The sequence below is a fragment of the Cervus elaphus genome, chromosome 3, assembly GCF_910594005.1.
Source record: "Cervus elaphus chromosome 3, mCerEla1.1, whole genome shotgun sequence".
NCBI lineage: Eukaryota > Metazoa > Chordata > Mammalia > Artiodactyla > Cervidae > Cervus > Cervus elaphus.
In genome coordinates, this window is record NC_057817.1 from 12,098,840 (window position 1) to 12,119,495 (window position 20,656).

At 35.8% G+C, this 20,656-nt stretch overlaps 1 protein-coding gene and 1 pseudogene across 14 annotated transcripts in view; both read right to left on the reverse strand.

Moving 5' to 3' along the window:
- Nucleotides 1–20,656, reverse strand: part of PPFIA2 (PTPRF interacting protein alpha 2) — a 484,065-nt gene that overhangs the window by 81,498 nt on the left and 381,911 nt on the right. For all 14 annotated transcript variants that reach the window (XM_043880420.1, XM_043880449.1, XM_043880465.1 and 11 more), the window contains 6 exons: nt 19,242–19,377; nt 17,651–17,871; nt 12,955–13,192; nt 8,582–8,611; nt 3,712–3,842; nt 1,216–1,370 (listed from right to left, as the gene is read on the reverse strand). In XM_043880420.1, coding sequence (XP_043736355.1) covers nt 1,216–1,370; nt 3,712–3,842; nt 8,582–8,611; nt 12,955–13,192; nt 17,651–17,871; nt 19,242–19,377 — 911 coding nt within the window. The remainder of the gene's footprint in view (nt 1–1,215; nt 1,371–3,711; nt 3,843–8,581; nt 8,612–12,954; nt 13,193–17,650; nt 17,872–19,241; nt 19,378–20,656) is intronic.
- LOC122679658 lies at nt 3,852–8,544 on the reverse strand (annotated as a pseudogene).

The window sequence follows — 20,656 nt, forward strand, 5'->3', positions numbered from 1 at the left end:
TATGGGTTTCACACAGAGAAAGCACGAGGACTGGAACTTGGGAAAGGTATTTTTGAATAATACTACAGTTGTAAATCTGCAAATATGAACATTATTCTCAGAAATTCTTGTAGTGCCAGGGCAGTAAACTGATTCTGGGGGATGGGACTTTCTTTGTGAATAATCATTCCTTTATTTGAGAACTCAAAATGAGTCCTAAGAAAGGGAGTGCCGCATTCTGTTCATCACTTACCGTCAGAAGCAGGAGCTAAATTTTTTTCTAAATCTTTTTCTCTGTAATTTAACTCTAGTTCTGAATTCAACAGAATGAGAAGAGCAGGGGAAAAGTAAAGGCAAGTACAAATAAGCAAGATGATGAAAAGGATTTGAGGAGAAAAATTCAACATGTAAAATGACATCAAAGGAAAAAAAAAAAAAGCCAAGAGTATATATCATCATTTAGAAAATACAATTCACATATTCTTTTTGCTTCAGACTATATCTATTTATTTACCTACCTATCTATTTATCCATCTACCTATTTATCAACCTATCTATATATTTATATATTTACCTAGGGTCATTTCAGATGTACTGATCTATATTCAATTAGTCACTGACAATAATTCTAATGCAACTCCTATTGCCCTTTCCTCTGTCTCCCCATCTATATGCTATAGAGTTTGTTAATACAAAGTTGTGACACTTGAAAACAAAGAAACCTTACCCTTTACATCTAGGCCCTTTAAATGCTTTATTTTGACCTAAAAAGAGCTATTTTGTTTTTTGTAGGTTTCTTAATTTTTTCAACAAAAAAACTTTTAAAATTCACACAGCTAGTTGTTATATACATCTATGCAGTGTGCTCAATGGTTTCAAGCTGGTTTTGAAATATGGCCTTGGATGAATATTTCAGTTTAGCAAATTATTAATACATTGCTTACTCATCAATAAACAAGGATGACACTAGTGACCCCTGTCTGGAGAGCCCTTGTGTCTATCACAGTGTTAAAATTACCTATATTCTTGGTATTATTATTAACAGAGAAATCACAAGGATTGGAAGTTTCATAATATTCTTCCATTGAAACTTTTACCAAGCATTATTCAGCTAAATTGGTTACAAAGATGATTAAAATAGAAAGTTTATCGGTAGGGGAAATGAGATGAAAGATAGATGGGTATTAAGAAGTAAGGAAAATGAGTGGCAGTGGAAAGTCAAACATGCATACTTACGGAGTTGCCCAAGACGAGCTTTTTCTTTTTTACCAAACAAACGTCCTATTGAAGACTTGATTCCTTTCTTCTTGGGGGCTTTGTGAAGAGAGTCTTGGCTGCTGTTGGCACTGCCAAGCCCAAGGCTTTCAGGCTCGAGGGAGACAGATAAACTACTGCGAACATAAAAGATAGAAGACTGCTTGCTTTGGTGCAACATTCACAAGGTACACAAGACAGTGTACTTTGTCACAAGACAATTCTGGAACACCCCCAAAGTGTGTGCGTGCTAAGTCACTTCAGTCGTGTCTGACTCTTTGCGAGCCCATGGACTGTGGCCTGCCAGGCTCCTCTGTCCATGGGATTCTCCAGGCAAGAGTACTGGAGTGGGCTGCCATGCCCTCCAGGGGATCTTCCACAAGGTACATGAGACCTAACCCTTGATAAAGGTACAAAAGGAGGAACAAGGACACTTGAATGTTACTTTCTCCTTTTCGTCCCATGTTTCTTCTTAAGCACATTAAAGTGTGATTTCCTCCGCCTTAGGACCCTAAGCCTCCAAATTTTCTCTAGAAAATATTCTTCCTAGTATTTTTTCCTTATTTCTCATACCATATCAAACCAATCAGTGAACATAGATTGGTTTATTAAGTTCATGTGAAGTGACCTTCTATAATTTAGTCCTTGACCCTTTACATATTTCTTTTTTGCAGTTTATTTTTTTAGATCTTTAACGTAATGACCTATGACAAGAAATTTAAAAGTAACTAAGGAGATCCAACCAGTCCATCCTGAAGGAAATAAGTCCTGGGTGTTCATTGGAAGGACTGATGCTGAAGCTGAAACTCCAATACTTTGGCCACCTCATGCGAAGAGTTGACTCGTTGGAAAAGACCCTGATGCTGGGAGGGATTGGGTGCAGGAGGAGAAGGGGACAACAGAGATTGAGATGGCTGGATGGCATTACCGACTCAATGGGCATGAGTTTGAGCAAACTCCGGGAGTTTGTGATGGACAGGGAGGCCTGGTGTGCTGCGATTCATGGGCTCGCAAAGAGTCGGACATGACTGAGTGACTGAACTGAACTGAACTGAACTGAACTGAATGAAGTTTATGCTCATATTCTAGCCCATGGTTTAACTGGATTTTCCTCTTGCTAACTTTCTCAGTTTTGGTGCTTAATTTGTTGAATTTTAAATCATCTGGGTGAGATTTTGAAGTAACAAATCATATACCCTAGTGATCACTGTATATTTTCCTTAAAATTCTCAGGTCTTCTTGTAGGTACCTGATAAGCTGAAATGATTTCCAAGCAAGCTGATCTAGGTTCCATTCTTGGTCAATATATTTAACACTTTTAATAGGATAGGTTTGATGATACTGTTATCATTTTTATAGCTATTAATTTGACAGTATCATGATGAATTATTTAACTGTACTTATTCATCTTAATTAATCTGAGTTCAGTAAGACAGTAAGGAATCTGCCTGCAATGCAGGAGACCCCGGTTCAATCCCTGGGTCAGGAAGATCTACTGGAGAAGGGAATAGTAACCCACTCCAGTATTCTTTCCTGGAGAATTCCATGGACAAAGGATCCTGGCAGACTACCGTCCATGGGATCGCAAAGAGTCAGACACAACTGAGTGACTAACACACACAACACACTAAGTATAAATTTTGAACCTGGAGTAACTTTTCACATTAGGAAATAAAAATAAAACAAAGAAAAAATGTTTGATATCACAAAAAAACTCTTTTCAAAAATGTTTATTGTAAACCACATTATAGATTCTTACTTAAATCATTAAATCATTATATTCAGTTATATCAGTTACATGTTCAGAGATGCTATAAATGATGACAGTGAAAGAACATACATTTAGGATGTAAATTGTATGCTTAGATTTATTTATTTATGGCATTAGTTACTGTAGAAATCTGCTTTGATTTTTAGGCAGATGGAAAGGACAGTATGAAGAGTTGCTATGACAAATAGGGTATTTTCCCATGTAAACTTATCTTTCCTTTTAATATTTCAGGTTGTTTTTTCCTTTTCTAAGGAGGAGCTTTATAGCTGGCAGTAGCAGCACCCATAGGGTGATATACATACCTGTTTGTTAAAAGTATCTGGGGTACAATCATGGACTTTTAAGATCTTAATTATCTTTACACTAGAAGCCAAGCTTATAGTCTTGCCTTGGAATCTCTTTAGTTTTTGGTAACTATTCCTAACCAGTACTTCCTATACTTTGACTCCATTTTAATAGGGAAAGGCTATTCTCAAAATATTGACTAGTAACAAGATAAAAAATATATACAGTTAATTCTAAAAATGAAAATTTGACCTTAGAATGAAAATTTGGCTTTTTCACAAGTGATATTGTGAAGAGGGAGCAGGAGAATTATAGCTCAAATAAAAAACTTTATATAAATTTTAAGCAGTCTGATAACACTAAAAGGAAGAATATTTTTGGAAGAAGGACATACAATGTGCAGTGTGCTGGGACAGTCATACCTTCGGGCATCATTATGGTAGGAAGAAGGGAGGGTGTGAGTCATCCTGATGGCTCTAGGGGTAGGGGGAGGAGAAGTTTCACATTTAATTGTTGCTTTATCCTCCCGACCATCTTCTTCTACCACTGCAATCTGGAAGCAAAAAAAAATATAACAGATTCACTTTTTCTAAATTCTAACTGAAACTGATGAAAATAGAGATTCATTAAAGCAAGGCTATTTGAGTAATTCTAATATAAAAGCAAAACAAGAAATTTAGGGCATATAAGTCTTACACATAAAAACTCACATTATTAAAGAGTAGGAATTTCATAACTATTTAAAAGTTAAGACACTCCAGTTAAAACACACATACACACACATAAATGGACTTACTACATAAAAATATTATTTAAGTATAAATAAACACCATACATCAATATCCAGGGACTATGGAAAAGCTATCTTGGAATCCATTAAATATATCAGAATGTAAAAGCTTTACAAAGTTATTGAACATATATTTGAACTAATTCACTAAAAATATGCATAGTCAGGTTATCATACCATGAACACCTATTAAGTGGCAGATTTTTGAAGTGAGAGTTTGACAAAATAAAATGTTATCAGATAGGGTGTTTTAAATTAGGCTAATTAAATGTGTTCCCAGATATTTAAAAAAAGAGCTGAAGTTTATAAGAAAAAAAAACTTTCTTTTTAAAGTGAAAATAATAAAAGGTAAGAATGGAATTTTTGCAAACTGTTTAATTTCACTATTTCTCATGGGAAAATTGAAAAAGGCATACAGATCACCACAAGCAGATGGGATGAGAGGGATTTCTTTAAAGAACTTAGTTCCAAGTCCAGAACAATTCAAGATACCATAACTTTTGCCAGAGATGGATATACAGAACTGTATTAAAGTAAGACTTTTCAACAACCGAGTTGTACAATAAAGATTTTTTTTAAAACAATCCTGCTTTTTCATAGTACCATTGTGTATTAAATCATATATATATATGAAGAGAGAGAGAGAGAAAGATTGTGGAAAGCGTAGCTAAAAGATGTATGGTTCTAGAAGTTCTGATGAAGGAATATCTCAATACGGCTATAACAAAAAGTTTAAACAAAAGTTCTCGTCTTTTGTCTATAAAATGTCTTGCTAGTTTCTTTCCATTAAGCTATTATACATTAATGCATTTATATGTGATACTTAATGTATTCGAGACACTTAATAAAAGTGCCTGTCTGGGCTCTTGTCATTCAAACCTAGGTTACTTTTAACAGCACAGCGCACGTGTTCTCAGGTGCGTCAGATGTGTGGGACTCTTTGCAGCACTATGGGCAGTAGCCGCCAGGCTCCTCTGTTCATGGTATTCTCCAGGCAAAAATACTGCAGTGGGTTGTCATCTGTTGTTCCAGGGGATCTTCCTGACCTGGGATCAAACACTCATCTATCTCCTTCTCCTGCATTGCAGGTGGATTCTTGACCACTGAGCCACCTTAGAAGCCCTTAACAGGATAAGAGAACTTAGAAGATCTCTTTTCTCCATTTCAATGAATATAGTGCTATTAGAAGAATCTTTTTCAAGAACTGCTTTCAGCATAATGTTGACACTATGGAAAACCCTTTCTAAACTCACATCTCATCTAAACTTGTAAAGTGTATTTCCAAACTCTTCCTAATACATATTTATGTTTTCACAGTTCTATTATTTTACCAAGATTGATTTCCACAATTGTTTCTGTGAAGCCAGACTTTTTCTCTGAAACACCCTCTTATAAAACACCTTCTTCTCTCCAGATGGCAGGTCAAACTAGGCCAACTTTCAAAATATCAGCTCTTAAAAACATCATACACAAGCCCGTTCACTGAATAATACTTAATTCTCACACTATATAAATAAAGTGAAGGAGAAAGACTTCTGAATCAGAGATGGATTTGAATCTTGACTTCTCTTATTTATTGAGTGACATATCCTAATTACTTATCTACTCTAAGATTGAATATTCTTATCAATAAAACAGAAGTGAATATACTCAGTTTAATTTCTTTTGAAGTGCAAGTTAAATCATGCATATAACTCCTTACCCTGATATACAATAAATGTTAGAGTTTGTGGGTTTTCTTTCTATAACCTACCTTTCTTTCTTTCTCTTTTTTTTAACAATTACACAACTTTAATTACGTGACATATGAAAGAATGCAAAAAAAATAAATACATAAATAAAATAAAGAAACCACCTCAGTTTTTCAGCTCTTTGGAGCGATCTGGGGCAAAGGAATCAGAATTCAACAATAGGATTTTCTCAGCTGAACTAAAGATGGAGAACAGATGGTAGGGAGTCAACTCCCGGGCTGACTGGTCTTTGGGGCAGGTAAGGAAAATGCCTTCTACAGCCAAAGGGTGACGAGAACCTCATTAGGTGGATGGACTTCAGGCTCTGCACTGACATTAACTTCATTTGGGATGTGGCAGCATCCAGATGAAGGCCAGTCAGGTAATAATGGACATCTCCTCCCGGTCTTTGCTCTCAGACACTGAGTTGATCATGCTTCTTAAATACTTGATGAATTCCATCCTGATCTCTTCCGGGTCGTCCTCAAGATTCGAGTGTACCAGCTTCAGCTTGTTCAAGGGTGGTGCCAAAGCTGGGTTTTCTTTGTCACTTCTGGAGCCTGGTTTGTGGTGTGCGATTAACAGACATGGAGTATTCTATAAGAACTGCTGCTGAACGAAGCAGGAACACCACATCTCAATTTCCTTCAGGGGACTTAGGATGCTAGCGTTGAAGACGATCACCACCCCGTGAGAGTCCTTCATCAGGGCTGGCCAGCAAGACTCAGACTTTGGATCACCGCCATGATCCCAGAGCTCAAATTCACACCCCGCACCTTTATTGTTGCTGGTAACACGTGGGTTCTCGAATTCCAGGATCCTCACTCCTTGGGTTGGGTTGTATTCAGTGATGTCAGAAGCTTCTGTCAGAAAGTTGGCCAACATTTTTTTCCACTCTAGCAGGGCCCCCCAAGGAGGACCTTGGCCTTCAGCAACTCGGTCCCAGGCCCACGCAGGCGCCGCTTGAGTCCGCGCCGCAGTCTGCGCGGAGCGGAAGTCACCACACTATAATCTACCTTTCTTACCAATCATCTCTGTATTCCCTAAATTCCTTGAGGCTTTATTTCTGCACAAGATCTTCCTTTACATTTTTTTCCCCTCTCATACACACTGAAATTATTTCACATATCATATACTCAGATTTCTTTCTCTATTTCCAGTATAATCCTTTTAAGTGGTGAAGGAAGTCAAAGACAAATGGTAATAACATTTTGCGTGATAAATTTGGCAGTTGAGAACTAACAGATAGTGTCAAGGAGAAAATATTAAAAGAAGATAGATGATGGACAATAAAAAGAAAATTCAAACAATTTAGGTCATGTAAGCATAATATGGATTCCCTTAATTAAAAAACAAAGTTCCCTAGTTCCAGAAGTATTTGGGCATAGGCTGACTATCACATCTTGAAGATGCTGAAAAACACATTTATGCATTGGATAGTAGGCTGAATCTTTAAAATCTGTCCCATCTGATTTCCTGAATCTGAGCTCTGCCACTCTCAGTTATTTAACACAATGTTATTTTGTGAATCAGAACTTTATTCCATTTTGTTTCCAACCCAGGGATCGAACCCAGGACGCCTGCATTGTGGGCAGATTCTTTACCAGCTGAGCCACAAGGGAAGCTTGTTTCCTATACCCAAGATTTATTCTCTTGACTTCATTCTAAACAAGAAAGTAGTACCTGGAGCCATGCTGAGAATGCCCCTCCCTGGGCTAGCTAATTCCTAGAGATAGCAAATGATGTTCCTGGAGTGTGCCTTCCATATGCAGACCAAACACTCTAGATCAGTATCCCAAATCCTCTTTTCTATCTGGCTCTTGCACTCTGATTGTGGTTCAGTCAGTAAATTGTGTCTGACTCTTACAAACTCCTGGACTGTAGCCCGCCAGGCTCCTCTGTCCATGGGATTTCTCAGGCAAGAATACTGGAGTGGGTTGCCATTTCCTTCTCCAGAGGATCTTCCCGACCCAGGGATAAAACCCGGGTGTCTTGAACTGCAAGCGGATTCCTGCATCGCAGGCAGATTCTTTACCAAATGAGTTATAAGGGGAGTCCTTACCCTCTAGGAGGCGCTATTCCTCTGCCTTAATCATCACAGGCCAGGTGTCAGACAACTAGAGATAGACCCTAAACCCACTGAAATTATTCAAACTAGTCAATCCTAAACTTACTTACCTTACCTTCACAATAAACATTCCTGCCCATGATTTCTCCTCACACTTTCTGAGTCCTGACCTGGTGCCTCCCCTTCGCCAGGCACATCATGGCATGCCCGGGCTCTTGGGAAATACAAGTAAGAAGCTATCTTTTATTGGTAATTGTTTCTTGATTTGCTTGTCTTACATAACTAAGTAAACTCTGGGAGATACTGAAGGACAGCGAGGCCTGGTGTGCTGCAGTTCATGTGGTCACAAAGAATCAGACAGGATTTAGTGACTGAACAACAATGTTAAAACCTACATTTTAAAACAAGCACCACTGTTCTAGTATCAACAGTAAACTATCTAATTCTACCAAAAGAGGTCTAAAAATTCTGTGGAAAATCAGGATAATTTAGTCCCCACAGTCTAAACATTCCCCTAGAAAGTATAAAAAATTTTATCTTTAGAAACTTGCTCTTATGATTGCATTTAAGCAATTCAAAACCACTTAAATATTTTTAATATTTTTATGTTAATAAAATGCTTCAATTATCAGAAAAATAATTTCAAATCTTTCATAGAAAAAACAACATTCAATTAGCAATCATATCAAAGAAATGTACAATACCTTTCTCCGATGTTTCCTTAGATCACTTGGCTATGATTGGAAAATAAAAACAACACAAAACAGAACCAGTTAATGATTATCATTTGACCATGTTACAAATTTAAATAGTAGCTATAATTTAACTTTCTTTTTTTAAACTTTCATTCCATTCTTTTCAAAATAAATGTCTTTTAATCACTTTATTTTTGGGGGCTCCAAAATCACTGAAGATGGTGACTGCAGCCATGAAATTAAAAGATGCTTACTCCTTGGAAGGAAAGTTGTGACCAACCTAGATAGCATTTTAAAAAACAGAGACATTACTTTGCCAACAAAGTTTCGTCCAGTCAAGGCTATGGTTTTCCCAGGGGTCATGTATGGATGTGAGAGTTGGACTGTGAAGAAAGCTAAGCACCGAAAAATTGATGCTTTTGAACTGTGGTGTTGGAGAAGACTCTTGAGAGTCCCTTGGACTGCAAGGAGATCCAACCAGTCCATCCTAAAGGAGATCAGTCCTGGGTGTTCATTGGAAGGACTGATGCTGAAGCTGAAATTCCAATACTTTGGCCACCTCATGCGAAGAGTTGACTCATTGGAAAAGACCCTGATGCTGGGAGGGATTGGGGGCAGGAGAAGGGGATGACGGAGGATGAGATGGTTGGATGGCATCTCTGACTTGATGGACATGAGTTTGAGTAAACTCCAGGAGTTGGTGATGGACAGGGAGGCCTGGCGTGCTGCGATTCATGGGGTCGCAAAGAGTTGGACACGACTGAGTGACTGAACTGACCTGAACTGAACTGAACCCTATAAAAGCATTCCTCCAGGAAGCTGTTTTCAAAAGGAATCTTCCTAGATGGCATGGTAGAGGGGCAGGTCTTCATGAAGGGATCATGTGTACATGCCTGAGACATGAGATATGAGACACGGACCTTAGGGAATATAAAACATATATGAAGTGACTAGCCAGAAGTAAACACGGGGCTATATCCTTCCAAGGAGATACAGACGGGAGTGAAGAAGATTATGTGTGAAGGGAGAGCCAAGGCACACACAAGCAGTTTATAAACATTCCCTTTTATCTTGCCTTCTCACTTTTCACTTTCATGTATTGGAGAGGGAAATGGCAACCCACTCCAGTGTTCTTGCCTGGAGAACCCCAGGGATCGGGGAGCCTGGTGGGCTGCCGTCTATGGGGTTGCAGAGTCGGACACGACTGCAGTGACTTAGCAGCAGCAGCAGCAGGCAGGGCCTTGGACCTCCTTTGGGCAGATATGCTATTCCCACGTGATCTCAAACTTCCTGACATCTGAAATACTGAAAGCGTCTGCTTTCTCAGATGCTATTTCCCAAATACTGAAAACTCAGGCTTCAGTACAGCATATGTCTGGGGCTCCTGTTTTCTTCACAGTGCTCTCTTACAGAATTAAAAAAAATAAGTTATTTCTTTATGACCTCAGATAAAACTTACTCACTTAATATTTGTTAACTTTTCTTACGTAAGGAAAACACTTTGTTAAACTATTTCATTATACTTTACATTTCTGCTGCTATTGAAAAATGGGTTGATTTACCTTGTTCAATATTCTAAATAATTAGATATCACTAACGTTATTTATGCCTCTGAATTTGTGGTGAGGTAAAGGTAGATATAAATAGGTTTTATTAACAGGACAAATAGTTATGTTTGCTAAATATGTAAATATAAACAATATGAGTGAATACAATGTCTTTTCAATCTCTGCTTGTCTGTCCCTAAAATTTCAAATTTTGCTTTGATTTCAAATTTATATTCAAACATGAATTACATCCAACAAAATTTTTTCTTTCTCCAATATTTTCTACAGGTAAAGGAAAACCTGTCTTTCACCATAACAATAATGAATTTGATGACAAAGTTCTACTAGGTGATAAGGACCTCTTGGATTTTACTTTTTGTTTTATTGAGTCAGATATTAAACATTTTAAATGTTTAATTTTTGTTTACTTTTTTCCTTTTTACCCTCAGGAAATTCTCTAAATAGCTTTTAAGTACTCTAATTATAGTATAATAATGTTCATTTATCACTGTTTTATTTATAACTGCTCAAGAAAATTCATGAGAGCAGTGGCATCCTATTCATACATAACCAAGCATTATGTCTAAATGGATACAAATATATTATTTTGTTATTATAAAAATAACAACACTGTCAAGGGTTATAATGCTAATATATAATGAAAATACTTAAAAGGTCAAAATAATAGGTTGAAAAAGTGTAGGAAATAATAGCAATACAGAAATAACCAAAGTTTTCTTGGCTTGAATGCTAAGCAAATTACACCCTGTGGGCCAATATTCTTACTACAGCTTTGATGACAAGTAGATCATCAATATACATAGCATAAATTACACATTCAGAAACTAAGCCAGATACAATATCATTTTTAATGACTCTAATCAGATGGATGGTTCCAGGATTTTAGAGGGGAGGGCATACCCCACAATCTGTGGGGTTTCAGTTCCCTGACTAAGGATCAAAACTGTGTTCCCTGTAGTGGAAGCGTGGAGTCTTAACCACTGGACCACTAAGGAAATTTGGTTTCTAGATTTCTAAAATAAGGAGATCATGATTTTGTCATAGATCAAAATGTAGCTCAGTATAATGGGTTAGTTTATCTTAGTACATTGGCTAAAAGGTTGTGCTGAATCTAGCTGGGATCAGCTTTGATTAGTCTTTATTTGGATTTTCCATCTGGAAATAAGCAAGGAATAGGATACTCAATGGTTGAAGGAGGTATTTCCTTTTTAATTGTTTTTCATCATTTCTCTTTTATATAGATTTTATTGCATGGAAGTTTCATAATTGTAAAGAGTTTGGATATCAGAAATACTGTATCATAAATAACCTTCTGTTCCAATTTTCAGTTGCAAAGTTAAAGAAAAAGATACCTAAACTTATATACATGGTAGAAATTTTATGAAGATAAAATCTAAAAATCATTCACTTACAAGGTGGTTTTCCCCTTGGGGTGAGAATATTATATATCTATATATACATACACACATACATATATGGACATATGTATGCATTTATATAAATTAATTCTAATGCCATTTTTTGCCACAAAACACATTATTGCAACATATTTTTTAAAGATTCATTTAACGATCATTTAGAAATTGAGTTAAACTTCATTGTTCATATATTACACACACATACACAGATGCAGGTATTGTGACACTTTTTATAGTGGCTTCACAGCCTTCTGACCAGAAACACTGTATACATTTAATATTCATATTCTTCTGTCCTGTCCTATTATTAATTTCTCCTCCATTTGTTATACTTGTACTAGATTTTTGCAGTATATCATCTATTATTTGATCTATTTGCATTTTAATTAATCTTCATCTCTAAACATTTATATTTAACTTAAATTTTATTGTTTTAATATAGTTCTAATATTCATGACAAAACATAAGACTTTCCCCTCATAAAGAGTTCAGAATATTTAAATCTTCATTATTGTTGTCATTTCAACATATTTCCCAGGTAATCACAGAAAATATATTGAAATATATTTCCCTCCTAATCACTGAAAACAACAAAGATAAAATAGTATATGCTTTTGACTTAGTAAATTTGAAGAAAAATTCAGTTCCTCTTTACTAGCTGTGTTGAACAAGGACATTTATCCACTCTCAACATTTCAATTACTTATGCCCAAGATAATGCCCTCAGATTTTCAAATGTTATCTGAGAATAAAGTGACATTAAACAGTCACTCTACCTACATTATTTTTGGCATGGGGTATTTTAATTTTTCTTTTGTATGTTAAGAGTACTTTATAATTAAATTTCTGACTTTTAATCTCAAATGAAGATACATGAAATCAAAAATTAAAGGATAAAGAAGGGTGAAACTATTGACATGGAATTATAAAGCTCAGGAAATTGCTGCTATTGTTTTAGAATTTAAGCTCTTCTTTTAGAATTATAATTTTATACTATAAAATTATAACATTCTATGTTGGTGTATTGAAGAAATTATAATAAATAATTCTGAAACTTACTGTGTTAAAAAAAAAAAAAACACCCAGTCTCAATGTACTTCATCAAGACATTATCAGTAAAAATGAACTTAATGGTTTAAATTATTCAGATTTCTGATGCGCTATTTAGATTTCTGCTCTTCTATTTACTAATTATGTGACCTTGGGAAATTATAACTGTGTAGGCTTCATTTCCTTATTTTATAGTTGGATTAAATTTTGTACTTATCATATAGGTTTATTAAGAAAAAATGATAAAACGCAAAGAAGGCTTTTAGATGAGAAGAAATATCCAATAAATTTTAGCTAATGCAACAGTAATTCTAATGGAAGCAAAAGTTCTCTGGACACATCATACCAGTGTCATGACTCCCATACGATCCATTTCCCTGGCAGGACTTCGAGGTGTGAGCTTTGGTGTTGAGTGTCCACTAGGGGGAGACGAGCTGGCCAGCGAAGACGCTGTGACCGAGGCAGTGATGGAGGTACCTGGGTGGACCCGGGCTAAATTCAGCCCTTCCAGGCTCACACTAGCCACTCTGTTCTCAATTTCTTCAGCACGTAACTCTGTGGATTCTTTTTCTTCTTGAATTAGTCTGAAAGATATAGTTTAATTTTGATACATTACATGTTGTTATAAAGTTATTAATATTTGGAATTCATCAAATAAATAAATGCATAAATAACTGAATATTTTTATATCAAATCTAATACTTTTTTTTTTTCACTAGACAATATAACTTTCAATAAATTCCAGAGACTTTTTGGCTGAGAACTAGAAAATCTTTCTTTCCAAATGACATATAATCCCTTGGGTTTTCAGTTTGATACCCTTTCTATACTACTACCTGTTAAAACTCTTTTTAAAATGTAAGTGTCTAGTTAATTACTGCCTCTGATCTTAACCTTACATTTGTACTTAGGAACCAATATATGAGACTTTTAAGAACTCAAGTCTCAACAAGGTCATTGACTCTTACCTCCTATCCAATGAAACAGTATGATTGACAGACTCCTCAAAAAATGGTCATTCATAATTATAATTTGACCAAATAAAACCCTGACTTAGCCAACTTGCTTTTACATAAGCACTAAGATTTAAATAATGTATATATGCTAGATAGTTAAATGTTTTAAGAAAAACTGTTGCTGTAAATGCTTTTGAGAAGACAAACCACTATTACTTTTTCTTTAATCAGGGAGAAACTTTAAGAATATACATAAATTATTTATTACAAAGAAACAAAGAATAAAGAACTTTAGCAAATTGTGTACTCATATAGTTTATTTGAAAAATGGGGGTTAGAAACATCTCTCCTGAGATATCTTCCTCTTAACTATAAATGGATTATTGTGATTTCCAATGATATATAATCTTTAATTTCAAGGTAATAATCACCACAAAGTTTTCCTTTTACATATTTACTTTGGACAAGTTTGGCAATTTCTTATAAAACTAAACATACTCTTAATATATAATTCAGTAATTGTGTTCCTTGATATTTACCCAAAGGATATGAAAGCTGAGGTCCACACAAAAAACTGCACATAGATGTTTAGAACAACTTTATCCATACTTGTCCAAACTTGGAAACAATTAAGATATACTTCAGTAGGTGAATGGATACATAAACTGGTACATTTATACAATGGAATAACATTCAGTGCTACAATGAAATGAGTTATCAAGCCATGAAGAGACATGGGGGAACAATAAATGCATATGACTAAATGAAATAAACCAATCTGAAGAGGCTACATATTGTATGAGTCCAAATATATGACACTCTGGAAAAAGCAACCATGGATACAATAAAAAGATTAATGATTTCCAGGGGTCTATAGGGGAAGAGGCATTAATAAACAGAGCACAGTGAGTTTTTAGGACAGTAAAAATATTCTGTCTGTATGATATCATGATGTTGGGTATACATCATTATACATTTTCCAGACAATCAACAGTGAACCAAAATGTGCAAATACTATTTGATTCCTCTGATATGAGGTTATTTAGAATAGTCAAGTTCATAGCATCAGAAAGTATATTGGTAGATGCCAGGAACCAGGAGGTGGGGGTACGGTGGGGAGGGTGAATGGGGAGTTAGTGTTTAATGGGGACAGAGTTCCAGTCCAGGAAGGTAAAAATTCAGATGGGTGATGTTAAGAGTTGCAAAACAATGTGAATGTACTTCGTGTTACTGAACTATACAGTTAAATATGATAAAAATTGTTGGTGTTCAGTTGCTCAGTCATGCCTGACTCTTTGTGACCCCATGGACTGAAACACACCAGGATTCACTGTCTTCTCCATCTCCTGGAGTTTGCTCAAACTCATGTTCATTGAGTTGGTGATGCCATCCAACCATTTCAGCCTCTGTCATCCCCTTCTCCTCCTGCCTTCAGTCTTTCCCAGCAGCAGGGTCTTTTCTCATAAGTTGGTTCTTCATATCAGCTGGCCAAAACATTGGAGCTTCAGTTTCAGCATCAGTCCTTCCAATGAACACCCAGGACTGATTTCCTTTAGGACTGACTAGTTTGATCTCCTTGCGGTCCAAGGGACTCTCAAGAATCTTCTCCAACACGATAGTTCAAAAGCATCATTTCTTAGATGCTCAGCCTTCTTTATGGTCCAACTCTCACACCCATATATGACTACTGGAAAAACCGTATCTTTGATTATATGGACCTTTGTCAGTAAAGTAATTTCTCTGCTTTTTAATATGCTGTCTAGGTTTGTCATAACTTTTCTTCCAAGGAGTAAGCGTCTCTTAATTTCATGGCTGCAGTCACCATCTTCAGTGATTTTGGAACCCAAGAAAATAAAGTCCTTCACTGTTTCCATCGTTTCCCCATCTATTTGCCATGAAGTGATGGGACCAGATATCATGATCTTTGTTTTTTGAATATTGAATTTTAAGCCAACGTTTTCACTCTCCTCTTTCACCTTCATCAAGAGACTCTTTAGTTACTTTTTGCTTTCTGACATAAGAATGGTGACATCTCCATATCTAAGGTTATTTATATTTCTCTTGGCAATCTTGATTCCAGCTTGTGCTTCATCCAGCCCAGCATTTCACATGATGTACTCCACATATAAGCTAAATAAGCATGGTGACAATATACAGCCTTGACTGTATATACTCCTTTCCCAATTTGGAACCAATCCATTGTTCCATGTCTGATTCTACCTGGTGCTTCTTGACCTGCATACAGATTTCTCAGGAGGCAGGCTAGGTGATCTGGTATTCCCACCTCTTTCAGAAGTTTCCATAGTTTATGGAGATCCACACAGTCAAAAGCTTTGGCATAGTCAATAAGGCAGAAGTAGATGCTTTTCTGGAACTCTCTTGCTTTTCGATAATCCAATGGATGTTGGCAATTTGATCTCTGGCTCCTCTGCCTTTTCTAAGTCCACCTTGAATATCTGGAAGTTCTCAGTTCACATGCTGTTTTAGTCCAGCTTGAGGGATTTTGAGCATTACCTTGCTAGCATGTGAAATGAGTGCAATAGTGTGATAGTTTGAACATTCTTTGGCATTGCCTTTCTTTAGGATTGGAATGAAAACTGACCTTTTCCAGTCCTGTGGCCACTGCTGAGTTTTCTGAATTTGCTGGCCTATTGAGTGCAGCACTTTAAAGCATCATCTCTTAGGATTTGAAATAGATCAGCTGGAATTCCATCACCTCCACCAGCTTTGTTCACAGTGATGCTTCCTAAGGCCCACTTGACTTCATAGTCCAGGATGTCTGGCTCTAGGTGAGTGATACACTATCACAGTTATCTGGGTCATTAAGATCTTTTTTGTATAGTTCTTCTGTGTATTCTTGCCACCTCTTCTTAACACCTCCTGTTTCTCTTAGGTCCATACCATTTCTGTCCTTTATTGTGCCAATTTTTGCATGAAATGGTTAAAATAGTATGTTCTATATTATGTGACTTTTACTACAATAGTGTTAGTTGCTCAGTCATGTCCAACTCTTTGTGACCCCATGGACTGTAGCCTGCCAGGCTCCTCTGTCCATGGAATTTCTCAGGCAAGAATGTGAGTGGGTAGCCATTCTCTTCTTCAGGGAATCTTCCCAATTCACAGATCAAATCCAGGTCTCCTGGATTGCAGGAAGATTCTTTACTGTCTGAGCCATCAGGGAAGCCCCTTTACCACAATAAAATGACATTAAAAAAAAGGGTGAACAATAGTGTAAATTACGGATTTGAAAAATATCCTGTACCAATGTAAGTTCATCAGTTGTAACAAAATCTACTCTTATTAAGGATGTTGACAATGTTTGAGGCCAGGAGGTATACAGGAACTCACTCCACTTTTCTCTCAATTTTGCTCTGAATCTTAGACTTCTCTAAGAAATGAAATTAATAAAAATACTAATATAATTACTCTTAATTATAATATTTCACTTACACAAAGAATATGAATTCTGTTATTCTGAAGTTTATTTTCATGGTGCCTTTTAACTTCACCAAAGATCAGAATCCCAAAGTAAGTTTTAGTAAAGTAACATAGTACAACATTAATAAGGTTTAAACACATTCCAATGGAAAAACTGCCTCCTCTTCAAAAAAAAAAAAAAGAAATTTTGTACTTAAAAATGATTGGTCATAAATGACTCCAGAAAAACCTGGTGAGAGGTGACATGGTTCTGCTAAATAAGAAAATACAGTTTTAAACTCTAGGCATTCTATTAATTGCAAAGGAAAATCACATTAGAGGAACTAGTTGAGTAAGAGATAGATTGAAGTTTAATCAAAGATCCAGTGCTACTCAGATATTCAAATCATTTGGAAAATTCATCTAAGATTTCACCTTTACCTCATTCATTTATATTGTGCTAATATCATTAATCTGCATTTTTCACATATGTTTCTTATAGAAGTTGTCCTAAGTTTATCCTGGAAAACTGTGAAATTGCACATTATAATTCAGTAGGTGTAGGGTGAGGTCTGAGTATCTGGATGCCAGTGCTTCTGATCTGATAATCACGATTTTAGAATCAAGGTCTTCCAGTCCCTTGAGACCATCAGAAATCGTTGAACTCACCTGATTTCCTTGTTGATCGCATCAAGTTGTTCCTGAAGCATCATGGCCAGTGTCTGGGCATCAGAATGACCGCTTGGAGAGAGAAGGTCCATTGAGCTGAAGATTGTTTCTCTGTCGTCATCATCAATGTCAGACATCTCTGTATCACTTTCAAAAGGGTGGCTGCTTAGCACTCCAATTTGTTGAGTTCTATTCCACTCATGATCTCCAAGAGATTTCACCTGGAAGGTAAAGGAAAAATTACAGTATATTTCATATTGCTCATTTTCAAAGCACTATTATGAAAATAAAAACCAAAAACACACATGCTTTTATAGCTTACTTGGCAAAAGCAGAATTGATTATTAACACTTTATTTATCATGTCAATAAAATAGTTCCTTGATACTTAAGTAATGGAAGGTACTAATTTCAGCATAAATATCAATACTTTAATAGGAATAAGAATGTTAAACTTCTGCATGATTTCTAGTTCAACCTCAACTCAAGGTAGTAATTATTTTAAAGCATCTATGTTTCCAATATTTTCACTTTTTGTAAATGTAACAGTCTCTATTCACTTGTACTTAAGCATGTCCATTTCTCATATTATTAATAATTAGACTGAGGGTACAAATATTTTCACACAATAAATTATACAGGAATTCTTTCTCCTGTATTTTAATCAAGTATTAATAAAAACATTGCAAAGATTTAATTTAATCTCCACTGCTCTGGTTGCTTAAATGCCTCATTGATTTTTTTAAGCCCAAGGCACATCAATTTACATAACTATGTTTTTAAAATTAATACAATACATCCTCCATATGAGTAACAGTCTTAAGTAACCAACAGACCAGTGCTTTTCAGGCTGTGACCTGAAGGCAGGAGATGGTTGAAAGAAAGAGAGCAGTCCTAGATTTTCTGCTATTTACAAGTGGACTTTCATTTTTGTGATGATATAAAATGATTTTGGGGGAGACCACAAAAGTGATATTGCCCAAAAGCCCATTTATTTGGCCACATGGCATAATAGATAAAATTATGGAATTTGAAATTACTCAAATACAAACACAAGTTTAGATTCATCATTTGGCTGACTATGTAAGGTAGGACACATAAAATTCCTGAGCTTCAATTTTTTTCATACATGAAATTAGTATAAAATAGTACTCAATTTATAAGGTTACATGAATAAATACTTGACACATGCTTAGTTCAACTTCTGGTACCTAGCAGGTGTTTTATGTTGGACTTCCCAGGTGGCGCTATGTGTAAAGAACCTGCCTGTCAAAGCAGGAGATATAAGAGACGCGAGTTCAATCCCTGGGTCGAGAAGATCCCCCTGGAGAAGGGGATTCTTGCCTGGAGAGTCCCATGAACAGAAGAGCCTGGTGGGTTATAGTTCATAGGGGCATAAAGAGTCAGACATGGCTAAAGTAACTTAGCATATGCACAGGGGTTTTATGTTAGCTATAGTTTTAAAAAAGAAAAATCTGTCATATATCACACCTGAAACTAATACAGATGAATGCTTTCAGTATAAAAATATTATCCAAAATGGAAGAGCATATTTACTTAAACCATCAAAGACTTGAAATCAAAAGTTTAACCTTTGTCTCATCTCTCCTCACACCCATGCGGCCTCTCCTTGGTCTTCTTATTACTTTAGTTGTTCTGTAATCAGACTGGCTGTCCACTAGGGATCCAACAGAATACCGCAGCTCAGCTGAGGTGTCTAGATGAGTTCTGGAAATAAGGAAAACTTATCAGCAAATCATTATGCACCACTTAATTGGCAACAAAACTCAAACCCTCAAGGGGGAAGAAAATATGTTATAAATCTTAGAGGTCTCTTCAGAGGCTTATGTCATAAATTTCAGTCTCAGGTTCATTCTGAAGATCAGGTTCATTTGAGAATATTAAAAAGCCTTTCTGTTCATTCATTATCATTTTCAAACTCACTAGTCAATTGAAACATGTTAAGATTGACAACCAATATTCATTGGCTTACATTCTGGCAACTCTGTTTTATTTTGAGCTATTTAGTGGATAATCCAATACATTTATCACTGTGTTTGTTTTGTGTTTGTTTTAAATATTCTTCATTAACCTAAAAGAAAAACGTGTAAACTTTTCGAGTCACTGCATTATCTATTTTCCACTGTTTTGTGTTTCAATTTAGGAAATCAACAAAATACTTAAAATCAGATTGACCTAAGGTTAATAATTTTTTTTTTTGGAAAATAAAATAGGATAGTCCACCAGAAGTTTTTCAGGTTTTGTTAAGACATTGTTCCAAAAATATTAAGGAAGGATCTTTTAATAAGCACATTCAATTCTTAAATCTGCTTACAGATGAAACACTTTGAAAATTCTAATCAGAAAATATCATCAGACTAATTTTCAATAAACATGAAAATAAAGTACATTGTAATCAAAGTGCACTAAAGGTTTCTCCAAGTATATTATTTATATATGGATTTATATAAAATTAAGTTTACAGCTACAGTAATGATGATAATAACAAATGCAACATGCTGTCATATAAAATGATCCATCATCAGTAGGAAATATTCTGAAATATTCTGAAAGCTGTTTCTCTTGAACGTGGGCCTTCTGTTGATCTACTATGCTCTTACTCTAAGTTCTCTTTGTGGACAAAAACAAACATCTCTAAATACTTGGCAAGACTATAAAAGGTTAGGTGAGTTCTGGGTTTTTGAAAAAGTAGAAGACACTGACTTAATTGATGCAGGTTCTTGTTTAGCCCAATTGGATGTTAAAGCAGATGAACTAAGGAATCATCCTCGAAACAGATGACAGCTATTGTTTTTATAGCAGCGAACTTGAGGCTTAATCAGGCAAAATGGCTTTATTGTGAGTTAGTTATATATTAAAAACTAGCCAATCAGGCCACAGCCATTAAATGGCACAACTGTCAGTTTTTATTTATAGCAGAGGATATAAGTTTTATTAAGCCAAAGATCAAATTTTAGTCACCATTGTGTGTTCAAGGAGATATTCC